The sequence below is a fragment of the Coturnix japonica genome, chromosome 4 (assembly GCF_001577835.2).
Source record: "Coturnix japonica isolate 7356 chromosome 4, Coturnix japonica 2.1, whole genome shotgun sequence".
Taxonomy (NCBI): Eukaryota; Metazoa; Chordata; class Aves; order Galliformes; family Phasianidae; genus Coturnix; species Coturnix japonica.
This window is the reverse complement of record NC_029519.1, coordinates 45,707,679-45,727,577: the sequence shown is the minus strand read 5'-3', so window position 1 is coordinate 45,727,577 and position 19,899 is coordinate 45,707,679. Positions and strand designations below refer to the sequence as shown.

General features: G+C 43.1%; 1 protein-coding gene across 16 annotated transcripts in view; it reads left to right on the top strand.

Moving 5' to 3' along the window:
* Nucleotides 1–349: 349 nt before the first annotated feature.
* Nucleotides 350–19,899, top strand: part of EPHA5 (EPH receptor A5) — a 197,566-nt gene continuing 178,016 nt past the window's right edge. For 8 of the 16 annotated variants that reach the window (XM_015861733.2, XM_015861738.2, XM_015861732.2 and 5 more), the window contains exons 1-2: nucleotides 351–559; nucleotides 14,425–14,489. In XM_015861733.2, the coding sequence (XP_015717219.1) occupies nucleotides 451–559; nucleotides 14,425–14,489 (174 nt within the window). In that variant the 5' untranslated portion in view covers nucleotides 351–450. Of the gene's footprint in view, nucleotides 560–14,424; nucleotides 14,490–14,856; nucleotides 14,943–19,899 lie in introns of those variants that run through there. The other 8 variants (XM_015861737.2, XM_015861729.2, XM_015861730.2 and 5 more) reach the window with 3 other exon arrangements.

The window sequence follows — 19,899 nt, the reverse complement described above, 5'->3', positions numbered from 1 at the left end:
AACAGCATCCCACCTGCCAGAAGCGCACCTAGCTGTACGCCGGCTTGTGCTGTTCTTGCGGTATTTTTGTTTTAATGGATGGCGACCACCCTTTCTCTGAGGTTTGCTCAGAGATGTGGGTGGGATGAGCTGAGAGTGAAGCCGTGGCTGGGGGCGCGCGCACAACACGGGGCCACCCCGCAGGCACCCACAGCCGACCCCGGGACCGCTATTTTCGGGCCGGCCGCCGGGGCGCCCCCCGCCGCGGGGAGCTCCGTTCCCGCACGGGGCGGCAACGCCGGGTCCGCCCCGTCAGGGGCGTCTCCTCGGCTGTGGCACGGGGCCGCCTCCCTCGTCCCCGCCTCCCGGCTCCCCAGTCGCGCCGGCGGCTGGACGGGAGCGGAGCGGAGCCGCGGCGCGCTGCCTGCCCGCCCCGTCCCGACCCCGACCCATGCGCTGAGGGGCGGCGGGATGGGGCTGCGGGGCGGTGGCGGCCGTGCCGGGGGGCCGGCTCCCGGCTGGACGTGCCTGCTGCTGTGCGCCGCGCTCCGGAGCCTGCTGGCCAGCCCGGGCAGCGAGGGTGAGCGGGGACGGGGTGGTCGGGGCAGAGCCCCGCGTCGGGTTGCTTTTATTCGATGTCGTAGCATTTTACGGGGGCGAGCGGGGAAAGCGAGCGAACGCGTTCTGCCGGGTGCGGGCGGCTTGCACAGGTGAGCGTGCAGCCGGGGAGTTGCACAGGTGAACGGGCGAGGAGCTCACGCAGCTCGGGGTGTCCGCGGGGCTCCCGCTCCCCGCAGCGCGCTGACTTCGTGCCTCGGAACGCAGCCACGCTCAGCCCGCAGCGCCGCATCGCCGAGCTGCGCTGCTTTGGGGCGTCTGAAATCCCCGGGAAGCCGGCAGCCTTAAATACACGTTGAGCTCTCCTGTCCAGCGGGGCGCTTCCATGCTTTTCTTTTTTATTCCTTAGTTTTTTTTCCCCTTCCCTCCTTCCCCCCCTTTTTCATTATTTTTTGGCATCCTTATGCAGGCTGAGGTGGTAAAGCAGGGGATGGGGAACTTGAGCATCCCGGAGGGGGATGCAGGCTGCTTTTGTGATGCGCAGTAACTGCAATTCGCAGTCATTTGCGAAAGTCCTTTGGTGGGAGGAGGGATGCGGGGGGCGGCGAGGAGAGCAATCGGCAGCATGTCAAAGACGCGGCCCGAGGTGGCCGGCGAGCTGTAATTTGTTGTGGCAGGGTGCAAATAATGCCAATCGCGACTCGAACGAGAAGTACAGAGGGAGGGGAAAACGCTGCTCTTTTAAGTGCATGGATGTTTCATGTTCAATATTAGGGCAAATCTCAGAGGAGTGAGGTGTGGGCACAGGCTGCCCAGGGACGTCACTGTCCCCAGAGGTGTTCAAGAGCTGTAGCGATGTGGCGCTGACGGACGCGGTCGGTGGGCACGGTGGGATGGGTCGCTGGTTGGGCTGGATGATCTTAGAGGCTTTTTTCCCCAGCCTTAGTGGTCGTGTGTTTAGCGTCCAGGATATGCGTTGCTTCGGGCATTCTTGAAACGGCTTTGTCTCTCCCCGAGTGGGACAGCAATGGGCCCCATCCTGCAGCCCCGCGCTGCTCTGGCTGCTGTCAGCCGACTGCTGCCGAACAACCCCTCTCCTGGGATGGGTTCACCTGCCTGTCCGGGTGTGCTCACACTTGACGTCGATTTGGGTTTGAAAAGTTGGCTTTGGCTGCTTACGGGTTCTGCAGAGAGCCCCTCCCCTGGGACTGGCTGTCCTGCCCAGCTGGTGGGAGGTTTTGCCTTTGCTGGGGTGGAGGTGGCTGTCTCAGAGCTGAGAACGTTTTAGGAAGTTGTTTGCATTGGTCGTCGTGGGTCTTGCTGTTATCCATCGTTCTGCTCAGCGTGGTTAAAAAACAACTAGCAGTCTTTGTATATAACATGTATGAACATTTCCCATCCTCTGTGCAACTATGTAATTGCTGTGTTCGCAAACTCCACGTTTTCTGTTTTACTAAAGCTTACTGTGATACACAGTGGCGTTGCAGGACAAGATACGTACAGTTGGCAACTCCTTGTTCCTGTCTTACCCTCTAGCACACAGAGACTATGGGGAAAGCTCTTTAGTAATCTATGCTAAGATTTGGAGGGAGAAAAGAATGAGTTGTTTGGGATCCATAGGCTGAAAATAGCTTTTGGAAAGTGCAGCTGAGTTTCAGCAGCTCCCGACATATGTTTTTTTGTGTGTGGAAGTATTGTTAATGCCCATTAGGTATCTTCAGTTACAGGTTGCAGAGTGAATATTGGGGAAACTGAATTAAATTTCTGCCCTGTTTTCTTCTGAAGAAGAAATAAAAGCAATTTGTATTTCGGCTGCTCTTTTCTCAAGCTGTGTATTAAAAGCCAGACGTGCTGTGAAGGATGAGGGCTCAATGCTATTTCACATCCCGGGTATTGTCTAGCTGTTAACAGAGTTCATTCGTTACAATTAGAGGTTTCCCTCCTCCCTTTGACTGCTTTTACAAATTCAGAAACCTGTTACAATGCAAATATTCCAAAGAGCGCTGTGACAATATTACATATAATTTGGAAACGTGGGTATTTCACAAGTAGCTGACTGCTTTCAGATGCATTGCCTATGAAAATGTGCAGGGAGCTGCTGCCCTCAAGTTACCATTGTGCTTGAATGAACTTAGGGCTTTCCACAGAAATAAAATACGTTTGCTATTGTGATAGCAATCAGAAACACATTGCTTCAGCCTGGGAGGGGGTGAAAAGGTGTTGATACTGTAATTACTTGGATTATATATTTACGGTAGCCTTGCACTTTTGAAGCAGTGGTCTGTGTGAACCTGAATAGATTTGCTGTGTGGATTGAGTCTTTTTTCTTTCTTTCTTTCTTATTTTTTTTCCCCCACTGGCAGCACCTTGTGACCTGTCCCAGGCACCAGAGGCAGCCCTGCAATGGACAGATGGGTTCCCTGTACCTCCTTTGGTTTAGAAATGCATGTTTTAAATCATTCTGGTGCTTGGGAAGTGGCTTTTATAAATTATTTATGGAAAAGATAGAACAAACAAAGGAAATACTTGGAGACATGCACCCCATGCCTCCCGTCACCCCAAATTTCATGGTTTGTTACACATAGCCTGCGGGTTGGAGTTGGTTTGCAGGTCTTCACCCAGATGATCTCAAAAAGTACCACGTACGCCAAGTCCCAAAAGAATGGAGTACCTGGGATCTTCTGCATGCTTGGAACAAAGTAACTCAACAACTTGCAAGCATAATTGTCCTTAAATAGAAGGTGTATTTCACTTCAAGGGCTTTTCAGCATAAGCCAGCGCTGAGAAGGAGGTGCTATCACAGTGGGTTACTTTAAAGCAGATGAGAAGAAATGCAGTTTCAATAACGGATACTGACTTAGAGGGAAGGTGAAGAAGGCAAAGTGTCTATGACGTGTGGTATGTGTTGCACTGGTTTTAGGGATTTAAGCTGAAGAACCACCTTCTAGTCCTAAAGTCCTGAGTTTGATCCTCCCCCTCTGAAATCTAGTGGGGATTTTTGAAGCACAGTTTCTCTTGATGTATCGTTTTTTGATTTGAATAAATGAATGTGAGTGCAATTAAAGGGGCGGGTCTGGTAGAGGCAAAAATAGCGGAAGGTGGTAATTTGCAGATTATTCATGACAGAGCCCGGAATGAGCCTACCTGTTCTAAATGACTTGACTTGAGTGTGTTTTGCTCCATACTGACGTATAATTTCTGTCGTGGAGCACTGGCTAAATGAATATTTAGGTGTAACATCACAGTGTTTATCATTAACCATTGAATGCAGTTCTTTTTCAACGTGTTTTGTAGAAGCAAGTGTGAAAATCCTCTTATTTCTCATCCACCCATTTCTATTAGTCAAATGCTTTGGGTAAAAATAGACACGTGAACTTTTTGTTTTGCATATATTGCTCTGTATAACTTAGCTTCATCTGTTGCACGTTCACATGGCTATTGCATTTTTTTTGCAGTGTTGTAGGTGCAGGTAGCGTGTGCGTGCTTTGTGTGTGCAGGATGGGCAATCCTGGGCACATGGCACTGCTCAGCAGAGTTCTGAGAGGAATTTATTCTTTTTGTGTACTGGAACAGCTCCTTATGTGCTTTCTGTAACAGCACCACGTAGCCTCGGCGCTGTACATTTATTTTAGTTATAGGAACGATCCCATTAACTTGAAAATTTACTGCGGTGGAATTACTGGAATGAGGAGGGACAACTCATGTCTAATGGTCTTTTTGGGATCAGCCTGATGTGATGTATGGCTTTTCAAGAGGTTTAGAATGACTCAGTCATGATTTTATAATGGAAACTGCTATCCTTTTGACAGTAAAACGGCATTTGAAACGCAGCACTTTCAAGTATATGACTAAAAGCATTACTGCCTAATGACACATGTTTTATTTAATAATAATAATAATAAAAGGAAATCAGCAATAAGTAAAATTGACTGCAGTACAATACCTGTTTGCTTTTGAGGTATATTTTAAAAATTGGAATAAATAGTGGAAAACTGGCAAACTATCTTAAACAGAACCGCTGACAGGCCGTCAGCTTACCACATCATAAATGTTGACACCATAATTTGAAACATAAAGCAGCTATTTGCAGATCAATTTACAGGTGGATAAACTGACAGGTACTATGGGGGAGCAGGAATAGTCAGTGGGCTCATCTGGCAGTTTCTTCCTCCTCCCTTCCCACTCCCACAGTTACCTCATGTTTTGGCCCCACCACCTCCTCATCCACCTCCTTATCTGCTCTGCTGTTGCTGTGAAATAAGGAAACTGAATCTCACCAATAAATGTGTGTTTATTCTTTCTAGTAAATATAGAAATAAACATTTTGTAGCAAACAATGGGAGGGAAGGTGGGAGCAGGATTTCATGAGTTGCTTCAGAAATTGGAAGGCCAGGACAGTTTACTACATGATGCCTTGTTCTCCAGTCTCACTGGGTTTAAGCTTTATTGTTCTGAGGATTTCTGTCCCTTGTTCCCAACATGCAGCTTTCTCAACCTGAGGGAGAGTAGTTGAGCCATGGTGTTGGGTCCTGCTGTGTTTCAGGTCTCACTTAGAAGTGGGCTGGCAGGCCCCAAGTATTTCTGACCTGGGGTTGCAAGTAAGTTTTTAGCAGTCCAGTAAATCCTGCCACAAGTGTATCATTCTCACTGCCATAAAGGTTAGTGAGCTATGGGGCCTGATTTCAACCACTGTGGTCTTACACTAAGTATTTTTCCTTACCCAGACAATGTTAGAAAAATACATAGAAATACTACTTTAATGATTGTATCAGAATGAACCATTTTTAAAGTAGCTTAGTCCTTACTAAAGTCATTTTCTTTGATCTGTTCTGTAAAGTTGCTACGTATTTTAAACCAGAAGTGCTTTTTCTTTGAAAATACATTTTGTATTTGACATGTCTGTGTATTTTATGGGACAAATGGAATGGAGAGATGAAAAGTCCTCTGCTCATATGGTGCTTGTTCCCTCACCTTGCTCTCTGGCTGGATGTGGAGGTGACAGATTTTGAGTGTTTGATGCCCCAACAGCTCTCGTGGCTGACTATATTGACAGACTTGAGCACTGAGTCTCAGTAGCTTAGGTCTCTGTAGGGATTTATTACCCTTTTAGTCATCTTTCTGACCTGTTATTATCACTTTCAGTCTCAGTTCTGGTATTTGCACTGGCTTTGGTCAGTGCAGTATCTGAGTCTCTCCAAAGGTTTAAGGCACTTATCCTCCTGGAGGTAGAAAGCAATTATCCCTATCTTCTGTGGGGAGGCTGATGGGGAAGGGAGAGGAGCACTGCCAAATGCAGCCTTGCAGTGTGTGGCTTCTGGGTTCAGGAGGTGTGGGCAGGCTGCCCTGCGCTATGCATATGGGTACAGCCTTCCTCTCCTTACAAATAACAGTAAGATGCTTTTGGCCAGAAGTATTGAAGTTTTCAGCACGTACTGTAACAGGCTTGCTTGGGTTGAGACACTGGTGGGAAACACTACCTTTTTTCCCCCTCCTTGGTATTTGAGATGTGCAGGAGATATTTAAGGAGTCTTTGGCCAGTTTGAGCTTCTCTGGTGACCGTTAGTTGGCTGGATGAGAGAGATCTCTTGAAGAAGGTGATGTAGCATTTGCTGTCATGGCAGGTTGGGGAATACATCTGTGAGAACATCTGCCAGCCTGAAGGACAGGGCAGTTATTGTCCCTTTTCTTTCTCCTGGCAAGCTCCCAAGTAGGGTGCATGTGGAGAGGAAATGGTTTTCTTTCTGGACATCAAAGCTACCCAAGCAGGTATTTTCAGATGTGCTATTTGGAATTCAGGCATGTCAATCCCTTGTGATTTACTCCAAGTCACCCAGAGAGCATTTAGAAGAGAGAGTAGGACACTGGAATTGCATGCTTCTGTGCCAACTGCTTCATTGCAGCATAGCGGGCAGTACTTAAACTGTTTTGCAAAGGTATCTGCTCCTTGGTTCTCTAATTTGAATCATTTACTGTAAGGAAGGATTTGGAGCAACTGGTTTGGACTTTGTGATTGTCTGAAGGGACAGAGAAACTTCTTAATTATTCAGAATTGATAATGTGCATTCCATGATGTTTCTGAGTGGATTTGTATCAATTTCTGTTTCACTGTCAAAACAGCGAAATTAGTTGAAATTAGCTTCATATGGGCCTTCTGTTAGTATCTCCAAAATCCGGTCATTCTATTATCCGTCTCATGTTCATACATAGTGTCTTCCTAAAACGTGTTGGCAGTCTGCTCTTTCCACTAGCAACTTCCACTTTCTTCCTTCTGAAATAGAAGGGATAAGCTGTCAACCCCCTGAAAAGCCAGTAGATCATCTTAAACAATTTTTTGCTCCCAAATGCTATCTAAGCATTATGTCAGTTCTTTTTTTTCTACTCGAGTGAACTCAGTGGCAGCAGAGTAGTCATTATTGTCAACAGGAAGGCTTTATTGGTGCTGGACAGTGAGGTCTTGCAAGTCCACTGGTAGTGAAAGCTGACAGCCTTGACAGTTCTGGATGTGTCTGGTGAGTTTCTTTCTTCCTGTTGCATCTAGTTATGTGCACAACAGAATTTGATGCCAATGTCTTTGAAGACCTGTTTTCAGAACAGGGATCGAGTTGCTTGTAGTTGGCAATGTTCTGAATGAGGGCAAAATGTGAGATTTCATTTCAACACTGCCAGCAGGTGGTTTGATTGCATTGGGAATCTGCTGGGATTTTAGGGCTTCACTTGTGTGTGTGCTTAATGAGGTGCTTGATTTAAGTAGCGTCTCAAAGAAATTGCCTCTGTCCTTCAGCCACTTGCAGAGACCTTGGTAGTGGTTGGAGACACTGGGTCTGCAGGCCGTGCTGGTGTTTTCTTGTTCTGCTTAGACTTCTGTGGTTCTTACTGGCTGTTGTGCCTTCTCAGTGGAAGCTTCTTTCTGGTTGCCAATAGCAGGGTGTTAGTAATTTCCTCCAGTACTGTTTGCCACAACCAGTCTCAGTCTGGAGAGATGCTGTTGTGTTGGCATGGTATTGTTTCCAGTCAGTCTTACAAGTGGGGCTAGGGAACATTTTACCAACTTTCTCTCTTCCCTCACCCTTAATATATATGTATATTTAAATTAAATAGCGGTTTTGGTGGGAGTAAAAGTTTGCCATTAAAAAAAAAAAAGGAAACCATACTGAAAATTAAGTTTCCAGGTTCTTTGATGTCAAGTTAATAAGTGTGCAAATGGCTGCCTCTTGCCTTGAGTGCAAATCCTTGGAAGGAGGAAAAACCTGTGGTTTCCTATTTGTTTTTTTTCCTGCTTGTTCAGTAAAGCTGAAGTGAGCTCATTGTCCCAGTCCCAAGTGCTATGGCCAGTGCTGTGCCTGTGGAAAAAACATGGCTAACCCAAATAACTTGGACAAAGGGCAGGATCACACTCCTTTAAACAGTGTGTTCAAACAGCAATTATCTGGTGTTTTTTGCATTATGTCTGTAACACTTTCTGGCCATTGTTATGATCGCTGTTGTCCACCTGCCTTCCAAACCTATGAATCCGTGATGTAGATTCTAGCATTTTGGCACTTGCTATAAAATGGAATCATTAGAAAGCTAAGAGCAGAACAAAGCCAATGTAATAAAATATAAATCTGCAGTTAATATTAGTTTGCAAGTTCATTAAGTAGTGTATTTTTTTCTTCCTCCAGTGGGCTATAAATAATAGGTACTGCTACAGCTTGCACTCTGCTGTAGCTGGTTTTCACTGCTGGAAATATCTCTGAGGTTTTTTCCTGCTTGTTTTTGTCCAAATTCAGTGTAGCTAATTAATACAAAACATCTGCTCCCTGGTGACTTTGATTTCTTTCAGGAGTTTATTTTTTTTCATTTGTTTTTGCTATCTTGGATTATTTTTGACTGTCAGTCATTGGAGCGCCTTGGATTTATACTTTTTGAGGAAATATTTGGCAGAACTGGGAAAACAGTTGGAAAACAAATGGTAACGATACTGCAATAAAACAAGCAAAGATTTATGAAGCAGAAAAACTTCCACTCACGATGATGAAGAGTCCTCTGCAGTCAGTGCATCCTAGTGGTGCTGTGAACTCCAGGTGTGCAGGAGGAAGGATGGGGAGGTTTGCAGTGTAAGGAGAAACCAGCTCTGCTAATGGTGATGAGTTTGGCAGCTCTACCCCCTGCCTTGGGCTGGGGGAAAGGGGTGGAGTGTGGAGGTGCAAGGTTTGGTGGAGAGCTTGAGATGCTATTCAGGAGACCTCCTGATGAGGTCTTGTCATGCACCTCGACCCCCATCCAGCAGAGCATTTCACCTCATGTTTAATTTATAGTGTGTGAATATTCTCATGGGAATTTTCTCACGACTGTTTTAAATGGAGTTGCTCCCACAAGCTCCGAATGTTGGGTCAGAGCTGGGGCTACCTTGATTTAGCTCTGACCTTTCTGTGGATGGTTACATCCCGTGGAGTACAGTGCAGAGGAGGCCAGGAGCTGCGGGAGGAGCCTTGAGGATGTAGGAGCACTTACTGGATTTGCACCTTTTTTCATATGGGAGTTCAGACTTGGGTTACTGAAAACAGTGCTCAGATTCCTGTGGAATTCATAAGAAATGTATTAAAGCGTTGTTCTGTTTCAGTTTTTTTTTTTTTTTTTTTTTTTTTTTTTTTTTTTTTAAACCACTTTCTTTCAAATGCTTTTCTTTAAAAATGTCCTACTTAGGAAATCGTGATGTTTTGAAATATTCATGTGGGCTTTAAGTGGAGGTTTCTTTACTCTTGCTCATGTTGTGATGGGATATTGATTTGGTCAAAGAGGATATTTTTCTTTCCTGCTTTAGTTGTATTTCAGCGAAATAATAAAAGCAGATTGATATGACTTTACAGCTTTGTGGTATAAACTGTCAGTTCGTGATATCCTGACTGTTTTGCCTGTTCCAGAGTGATTTCTCATTAATAAGATCATTAGGCTGCGCCATGCGGTAAATCCTTTGCCTTCAAGTGGTGAGAGTCTGTGGTATCTAAGGAGTAATGGGCTCAAAGACAATTGCAGCCCAGAATAGTCAAGTCTTTCATATTTCTACGGGAGCCATGAACGTTCTTCTGGTAGATCCTTGGATGTTAAAATGGCAGGAGGACATGTGGCTGGCAAGTTGAGAAGCACTCAGTGTTTTATCCTGCTCGTGGGGGATTTCTGTTTTTCAGGTAGCTTTCTTTCCCCTTCTGAAACTGGATCAGAGCAATTGAAATTGCTTCAGCTGATTCTGCTGCAGACTAGAGCTAGAGAAACCATCTCACTTGGGTGGAGTGACTAAAGTCGTGAGTTGCTGGCTTCAACCTCAGACCTTGTGCTATTGTGATAGCACTGCCCTGCTTTCAGTTGTGCCATCTGATGCTGCCGCACAGCACTGTGTACTAGGTGGCTGCATCAGATGGGATGCTCTGCTGTGTGGGCAGGTGCGTTGGCTTAGGTCAGCGTTGAATGCTCTCAGCATTTCTGTGCTTCCTTCTAGCTACAATTCCAGCGTAGTCATGGTGAAGCTGCTAAATGCCTATTGGATGAACATGATGAGGACATCTGAATGAAAAGTGAGACCCAGTCTCCCATTAGAGATTCATGAGTGAAAGGACAGCAGTAATTCACCAGCTAGAGTTCAGGGCAGAGGTTTAGTTCACTTCTGGTTTTGTTCCAACTTGATTGCTCACCCGTAGTAAGCAGTCTATCTGAGAACAAGAATGTATGCAAATTCCCTCGGCTATTATTCTGTATTAAAAAAAAAAAAAAAAAAAAAGGAAAAAAGGCTGTGGTATGACTTTAGACTTAATCATCATTTATCCTACCCTGAAGGCATGGAAGTTAATGATGATATAGATCTGTGTGGTTTTGTGTTCCCCTTGACTGAGCATTAGAAATAATTAGGGCTTGTGGGATGGATGCACTGCTGGTGGAGATGAGCAAAACACACTTTTGAATCAATGTATGTGGCTCTTCCAAGTTCTCTGGCAAAGATACAGGTGCTAAGTGTGTACTTATTGGCTCTGAGGTTTCTTGCTTGTTGAGACACATCAGGCTGATGCTGAAGAGAAAGGAAGTGGGAATAAATGAGTTCTGTTCCTTTGGAAGTTTTTGAGGTGGTGGGTTAAGCAGAGTTGCTAGCAATTTCTGGAGAGTCTTTTTTCAGTGGGATGAGGTCCCCTGCATCCCAAGGGCTGCTGAGTGCGGGGCTGGGCTATGCCCAGGGCTCCCAAACTGTACAGGAGCTGACATTGACCCTCCTGAAGGATGAGAGATTTTCCTGAATTACCATCTCCCTATCAACAGAGCATTTGGTAATTAGACAGCAGTGGCTGAAATGCCTGCTGCTGATTGGCACAGGTTTGATGGGGAGGAACTGCTTCAACTGTTTCCGCTGCTCCTGAGAAGATCTGTAGTCTTTTTTTTTAATCCTGTTGTGGGTCAAACCAGAGGGACTTTCAGTTATTTTTGTTCAGGTGCAGAATAGCTTCACATGATGAGTGGTGAAAGCATCTCATTAGGATGGCACCAGCTCTTTGGGGAAAAAAAAAACAAAAAAAAAAACCAAAAAAAAAAGCCAAACTGTTTTAGCAGAGAATTTACACACTGTAGCTATGTACTTTACCTGCCATTTGCCCACTGTTTTTCTCCCAGCCTGGCCAATCTGCTTAAAAGCTGTTTCAGCAATCTGCAGTTTCTTAACAAAAGCCATTTCAACAAAAATAACATTGCTGCTGGGGTTGGGAAGGAGGGGAAGGTGACGCTGTCACCCTGTGCAGGCGCTCCTGCAGCTGAGACCTTGCAGGATCCTCCCTGGGATGTGGCCGCAGGGCTCCAGCCTGCTCTGGGGCAGGATCAGGGTGCGTTTGGGTGCTGGCAGTTTATATAAATGCATTTCCTGAAGATGGCTGGGTGGGTGCTGATGGGGAAAATGCAGAAGCCTTGTGTCTGGGTGGAGTGGTGTAATTTCTGTTTATGTAGGGATTTCTGGGATTCTGAAAGCAAAACATTTCCGTCTTAGCAGGCAATTTAGCGCAACTACTGGCTGAATACATTCCTCAGCAAATCAATACAGTGCAGTATTTTAGAAGATATACTGCAAAGGCAGTTCTGTGCAGAAGCCCATGGGGCACGCTGTGACCGCGAAGGCCCCATCATGCAGGGAGCTTTTCGAGTCTCCATCCAGAGCAACCTAGAGCTTCACGTCACTGGTGGCTTTTGTTCTCTTGGCATGAATTTCAGGTTACTGCACTGTGCCTGTCTAAAGGTGCATCTCATCCCTTCCTATTTATTTTGCTCTGTTTAGAATCCAATTGAAGAAAGAGGAAATGTCTTTTGGTTTTTTTTTTGTGTTTTTTTTTTTTTCCTAACTGGAGATTTAGTATTCATCTCTGCTGGCTGATTTACCGATAGAAAAATTCCCACTGACTTGAGTTAGAGTGGAATGGATTGTATTATCTTTTCATATGCAGAAAATTATTTTGAAATTGAAGTTAATAACAGCAATTTAAAAATTGTCATTGTTGGATAATATAATATTTATTTTTATCGTGTTCTTTTTATGATCTGATGTTTGAATAAAAGCACTTTTCCTGCTTTTTGCTTAATTAGCACGTCATGAAGAACTTTGTGGCATCAAACATGCCATCTAATTACATTCATTAGTAGCATCTTTGGGACAAGTTTTAATTAAGTTGTACAGTGTAGATCAATACTTGTTTTGCATCCATTGCATTTTACGACAGGAATATGCTCTTCTGCACAGTTTAATTACAGTGATTGTAATAGGAGGAATTTGGATAACCTGCCATTTTGTTGGCAGGTTTCTCCTCTTTTTTGAAATGATTTACGTCTGTAATATAGAACGTGTTTGTTACATGTCCTGTTTTGAAGAATATTTTAAGATCACCTTTGTGATCTCGATGAGAATATGCAATAGGATTAGGAGCGCTTGGGTACTGATCTTTGACTTCAGCTGAACTAGGAATAGAAGATAACATGAAGACACATCAGGAGGGCAAAAGCTGGCTGTTATTGGGTGGCATCTGTAAGGGTGGATGAAAGCAATATGTTTATTTTACATAGGCTGTGGCATGGAAAGCCACCTCATTTTGCTTCTTTTTTATGAACATTCAGTAAAATCCCTCAATTTTGTTTCTGATGAATGACCTCTGATTTGGTAGCATTCTGAGCACCCAAGCATGGTTTATGTTTTAGAAACAACACCTAGACGAGGCAGAAAATCTCTTGAGTTCTGTGATAGCATGCTGGACTAATGATTGCATACACTGCAGATATCCACATAGATGAATCTCCTTTAGGCGTCTGGCTTCCTTAAAATTTCAAAGGAAGTTGACTTCTATTTTAGTGTAAGGTATGTCCAATTTTATTATTTGTGTCTCTGTGTACATAATACAGCTTGCTGTTAAGTTCTTGAGCTTCTGTACAATTAGGTCATTGACTCTTTAGGGAAAAATAGACACTCTGAAATGGAATGCCACATACAGGAACTTGGGGAGTCTTTTTCTTGTCTTCTTGTGCTCTCTAAATACTGTATTTGTGATGTCTGGGGTAATCAGTTGGCAGTGTTTTAATTTTGTTGATGGTGCAGCACAGGTCACCCTGCTGCTTTGATTGGGTTTGCACTGGTGTGTTTGTGCAGAGATGGAAAATGAACCTCAGATAAGTACTAGGGCTGAGAATTGATATTCCCATTCTTTCTGCTTCTGTGTACGTGCTATTTCTTTTCTCTACCGATTTTTAAGTACTTAAATGGGCTTCTTTCTAAAGGACTGGGCATGTATCCTCCTCTTATTTCCATCTTGTTCTTGGGTTAACTCATCTTCAGCCTGAAAGTCTTGAAGTTTGACTTCCTGTGGGATTTCTAAATGATGCAGACATTGGAGACCATGAATTGAAGACTTGGGGAGATTGGTTCCTTTTCAGGCTGAACATGGATGTGAAAATGAGGTTGTGCTATGCAGATAAATGTACTGTGGAAAGCAAGAATTATAGTTTGAAGGATTTTTGTGCTTTGTAAAGTAGATTCCTCTTAGACTGAATTTCTGTGTAACAGCTATTGATTTGGAGGCTAATTGTTAGTCTGGGAGACTGAAAATCCCAAGTACAGGAGATGACACTGGAAAGCTCAGCACCAAAAGCTACTGTAATTTTCCTCAGCTGAATTAACCGAGTGTAGATATATTTTTTTAATTATTTCATGCTCTGTACTCAATATTTCAGGAAATATGAGGGGAAATATTGTAAGCTTGAGGATAATTTTTATTGCTCTTTAATGTAAATTGTTTGTTAATTGCTCTGACTTAACAGACTCGCTGTATCTTTGTATCTTTGGGAGGGGAGAAGTCAATCCCTTGGATGTGTTATAATGAAGTTGTTGAGTCTTGGAACAGCATGCAAGGGAGAGAAAAGAATAGATACCCGATAACTGTAATAATGTCATACTTCTATGTAGAGTACTTCAAAACTTGAATCCACAGTAACCAGAGAACTCTCCATGTTGTTTCTTGTTTTGTGTTTGTCTTGAAGGCTTGATTATGCTAAAGACCATACCAATATAGAAGAAACACCGGTATCTGCTGTATGTCTTATAGAGAGTGTATGTAGTTACTTCACTCCCAAAAAGTGCAGACCCAAAGAACTTAAAGCAAGAGTCTGGATCTTGTAGAAATTTAGAGCATGTGCAACTTTCAGTTGCAGATCCCATAGAGTATGACCTCATTGTGAGAGGAATTACTGCATTGTTGTTTTGTCTTACAGAAACTCAGCTTCCTTGGTTAATTATAAACAGCCTATTTACCATAGCCACCCAAATCATGACATATTTACTGAAATTTATAATACATATATCTTACCAATTTTATTTTATTTTTTTTTTCTTACTTTCAGTGAATTTACTGGACTCACGCACAGTAATGGGGGATCTAGGATGGATAGCCTACCCAAAAAATGGGGTAAGTCTCTGTTGTTGTTTGCTTTTTCACTCTCAAATTACACTAATCGTTTCCATTCGGAAAGTAGACTACTGGGTTTTAAAACTCCCTGGAGTGATTTGTCTGCAATGGAAGGAAAAATACATAAAACAACGTGCTGGGACTGGAAAAATGGAGCTGTGTAGCTGGGGGATTGATTTATTTATGCAGTAGATCCAGCCACAAATATCTTAATAATAGAAAAAACTGAGTTAATCCCCTCACTTGTCTCCTTACCAACAAAACCATGAGATTATATAAACTTAAGTGATGAATTCTGGTTCTTTACTTGAGCATGTAGGGGTAAATGTACAACAGTTCTCTGCAAATTTTCTTTTGAAACACAGGGTTTGGAACATTACTGTTAACTTTAAATGAAGAGGACTGTTCAGGGTCCAGATAAAATTTTGGCAGCTGATAACTCTGGAACATGAGGTGAGCTTTAAGCATGTTGAAAAGTCTGTGTTCCTTCCATTAACAGTTTTGAGGGCTGAAGGAACCTGGCTTCCTAATTTAAAACCAGTCCAGGTACATTAATACTCATCAGTGTGCCCACTTGGCCTGACTGAGTCATATGACCAAAATTCACAAGAATTGGTGTGGCTGAAGCACCCTTGATTCTGTACTGTAACAGAGAACTTTGATAGCCTTGCACACTGTTAAGTATTCCTGTCAGTTCCTGGGGTACAAAAGCAACATCTGATGTATCCTGAGATAGAAATACTGCATAGCTGTGCTCCCTGATAAAGCAGCTTTCAGGAATGTGGTATTCTAGAGTTTTAGATATCAGGTGTAATGGGCTGCAGAATTATCTTGCACTCCAGTTTGACTGCCATAAAACAGGGTGGTAATGTTTATACAGTGAGCTAACCCTGTGCATATATTCTATAGACTGATTTACAGTCTGGCTTTCCATATTTTGTGCAGATAAAAGGCAGTAGAAATGGCAGCCTCACTAAGACAAGTTGTCTGCTTGCAAGCCCTGGTCATGGCAGAAATGTAAAAACACACAGGGAGCTTAGTGTGTCCTAAAGCCAGTTCCAGAGCTACATCACGTTGTTGTTGTCAAAGTCGATAGCAATATACTTTTTCTCTTGATTTAGAGATGAGAACTGAACTTGCTCCCCTTGCATATGTGGGCACCAGAATAACTAGTTCCAGATGTGCAGGCAGGTCATTATGTTGGTCAAACTACAAAGATTCTGATGTCTACATCTTAATGTCCACTTTGTCAGTATTCTCCCCAGACTATAAAGCAGTGGCTGTATAATCTTGTGTCCTTGTAGGAATGTCAGTAGAGAAATAACTAGGCCCGAAGTGTTCAGAATGTATCCAGATCTGTGTGTGTAGATGAGTAAATGAAAAGCTACATATTCTATGTATAAGGCTCAGTTACTTTTTCATTATTTAAATAAACTTTTTTATACTTACAAGCTGAGGTTCCCACCAGCACCTGGAAGTGCACTTATGAATGCCAAGTTAATGGTTACTGCCTCAATTGGGAGATTTTTTTTCCTTGATTTAACTAATGCAAATAATAAATGAATCAGACAGTTGGTTTTTGAATTTTCAGAAATCTCTTGTTAATCTTCTTTGTTTTCATGGGACTATAAAAATCCATGAGCTTAGCCCAGTTGTTTCCTTTGGCCTAATATATTTGCAATGTTTTATAAATACTGGGAAAAAAAAATCTTTCCAGACCTAATTCTTTAACTCCTTTATCCGCTCTCAGTCAGCTGTTCTGCAGTCATATTCCTTGGCTTGATTTAGAAATACACACACACACACACATATATACACATATATTTAAAGTTTACCTTGTGTAAAGATTTTAAGTCTTACTTCACTATTTGAATTTACATAGAGGTAGATTAATTATTAAACCATGACAGAGATAATGTAGGCAAGTTTGTTTGAGGTATTCTCATCCTAATTTTTCTCAGGACATCTAGAAATATTTGAAGTACCTGCACAGTTTCCAATCAAGGAAAGGAGCAGAAATCTGATAGTGTCGTATGTATGTGAGTTTAGTAACTTAAACTGTTCGGTAACAATTTCAGTGGTGATGTAGTTCCAGCTACAGATATATCTCCTTTTGAAGCAACCTTCAACTCTGTTTTGATAATTCTCCAATTGTTTTTTATTGTGAATCTTAAGGAAATCAGTATTTTTCTTAGAACCACATCTACTAGAAGTAGGAGGATATTGGCAGCAGAGTTCCTCATGCAAAGAAAGCAAGCAATTTAGACTTTGTAGTTTTGTAGGATTGCCTGGGAGAAGTCATAAATGCATCACAAGGGCTTAAGGGGAGAAGTTTTGAGAACTTCTGTGTTTATTCTTGGGGAAAAAAAGAGGCAACAAAAGAAAGCAGTGGGGTAAGAGGTTCAGTCATATGAAAAGAACTTGCTTCTGGCAGATCCTTTATGGTAACTGTCATATTCTAGATTTGTTTCAGATTTATACCATGGTGTTCTTTGTGTATTGAAGCTGTACGTCTTTCCTTCCATGCTCCATAGAGATCAAGCTACACTCACTTAGCCTGCTACTTACCTCATGTTTGCTGAACACAATGGAAAAAATGCACTCTGCTCTGGGAAATGAAGGTAGCCATGGGGGGAGGAGACTGACTGGCCCATCTGGAGACAAATTAGGCTTAGAACTACTTCAGTTTCATAGCTGTAATTCCAAATAAAGCACGTTTTCTGCTTTAGTCCCTGTATGATCAGAAGAATTTGGTTTGCTGCAAAATAGCATGCATCAGGTAACCTTTGGAATAACAGGCTTTGGGGAAAAGAAGAGAAGCACTTTAGGGTTGCCTCAGCAGCACTCTGCCTAGCGAGGTGCTTGTTTGGTCCAGGTTTTGGCAGTGTCTGGTATTTTTTTAATGCTTGCTGGGTTTCATTTTGCCTCTGGTTGTGGAAGGCAAGAAAAATCTCCATGTACAGACACACACAGGTGTCCTTCTGTAGTGGAAATGGGAGGTCACGGTTTGAAACAGTGATTGAGCAGCTGGTGGGAAGGCAGGGCCAACCCAGAGGAGCTCTGGCAGGTGTAATGTACCTGAGTGATCAGAAAGGGTGGTGCTAGAATCCACCCCTTCCCAGACAACATTTAAGTGTTGGCAATGGAGGCAGGGCTATCTTGTTAGAGATCCCTGCGTATCTGAGTCCTCCTGAAGGTAAGCATCTTCTTTCCTTTATTTCTGCACCCATGGCTGTTGCATTTGAGCAAACTCTCACTTGTTGCAGCCTAGGACCTTGCTACTCTGCTGTCATTGCTGTGCTTCTATTGTGCTACAATTTGTATGTATATGAAGCATTGAGAAACCAGCAGAAATGCAACGTGATGTGGCCAAATGTACTTGGTGTGAGGAACCAGATGTTGTACAGAAGGAGATGCTTTTTTTCTGCTGCTTTGCTCTAAATTAATGAATTCTGATAGCATGGCTTTCTTGCTACCCCAGGAGGGCTTCCCTGGCAGTGCAGTGTTTGGCAACTTGCAGCAGTCATATGTGACTCTTAAGCCTGTTGTTCTATTTGTTGAAGCATGAGCAAGGCCCGCATGGGGTCTGCATGGTGATGGATCTCAGAAAGGGGACCTTCTCTCTGTCTGTGGTGCATAATCATTGTGGAAATACTGTTCCTTTTGTAGCTTGTGTGTTGAGAATGTATCATGTTACTACATGCCATTGGGTCAATTCCCACTTTGTTCTGCGGTGTAAGTTTACCTTAATCTGGAGAATGTTGCTGGGATTACTGGAGGTGATATCAGAAATATCACAAATGTTTGGCTCCCTCTTTATTAAAATATATGCTTCTGTAGCAAGCATCCAGTACCTCTTTTACCTCCAAACTAAATTGGAAAGTTACCAAAACTGGGCATATCAGGAATTTGTGTGCATTATATGAGGCTGTGATGCCGACCTACTCGGACTTACAGAAACTGCCTGTACTTGCCTGTGCTAAGTATAGTTTTTTATCAAATGGAGACTCCCAGTAGAAGGAACAACAGGAAGTACTGTGAGAAACAGCTGGGTCAGATCGGACAGTGTTTGTAGGCTGTATTGCTGCCTCTTCTCCTTTGACTTAGCAGGAGGCTCTGCAGGATGCATTTTGGCTCCCCGCAAAGCCAATGCTTGGGTGGAAGTTACAGAGAGTTCCAGGTAAATCTCTGCTGTTTGGCCTTGGTCTGACCATGTAAAAACAACCACTTTAGCAGTAACCACGCAATTGCAAAAGTTACTGATTCAAATTGGCGCTTTTTAGATGGCTTGACTTATTCATCAGTTATGCCTGATTTATTTCAGTGGCTGTGACAGTGCTGATTTACTTGCTTCAGATCATCCCCCCCTTCAGGATTTATTTTTAAAAGTTTTTTTTTTCTTTTTTTTTTTTTTTTTCCCTTACTCTTTTCTTGCCAAATTGGAGCACACCTGCTTCACTTATGCGTCTTCCACCTCCCATTGATTTCCTTGAACTTCCTGTAGCTCAGAACAGGAAGGCTCTGTGGTCCTTGGAGTATTGGCTATGTGCTGCGGCTCATTGCACAGCTCATGTTCAGGGGTTTTCTAGGCTCAGACAGGAAAATAAACATGCACTAAGGAATCTTATCCTGTGGAGATGTTAAAGGATGCTGGGATCGCTCATAATTCTTTATTCACTGCAGAAAATGAGAGCGATAGCTGACTTACTGCAAGAGGAACAGCAGTTGCCCTGCTTTTGGTGGTCAATAGGGCCAAATAATGAAAGCAGGGGGAGTAAATTCAGCCACAGATTGTGTGAGTTGCTTGTTATTTATGTGTAGGATTTCAGTAAGCTTTCTTTTATTATTTTACTTTTATTTTGGAGGGGGTGGTGAGCAGCATTTCTGGCTCATTCTTTTGAGGACAGGTACCCTAGGGTGCCTCTTTGAAGTTAAAAATAATGGCAGTTTAGATTACTCAGCATGGTTTGCGAATACATTCATGTTTTTTCTGTCGATCTCGGTTCAGATAGAGATTTTATACAGAAATCCTGGATTGGAAGCAGCATTTGCCCTCGGGGTTAGAAATAAAATAAAGGGGAGGAATAGGGGGAATGAGAGGAGGAGGAGAATTCTTGGCACCATTGAGCTGTGTCATGTAGCTATGATTACAACTGGCATTTTCAGGGCAGTACTTTTTGGCAGCTCATGTTTTCTCTTGCAAATGCTGCTGCTCGGCTGTGACCAGTGCAGCAGAGGAAGCAGAGGGATACGTACTATGGCAAGAATACATTTCTTGCTGCAGCAGGGAGTGTGCTGGAGATTAAAGTAATACTCAAGCAGGTGAAAAAATATTTTAATGATTCCTGAAAAACCTGGTGTTTGGCTGTTTATTTGCACATATGTTTGCTCACATAGACATTAGAAAGAA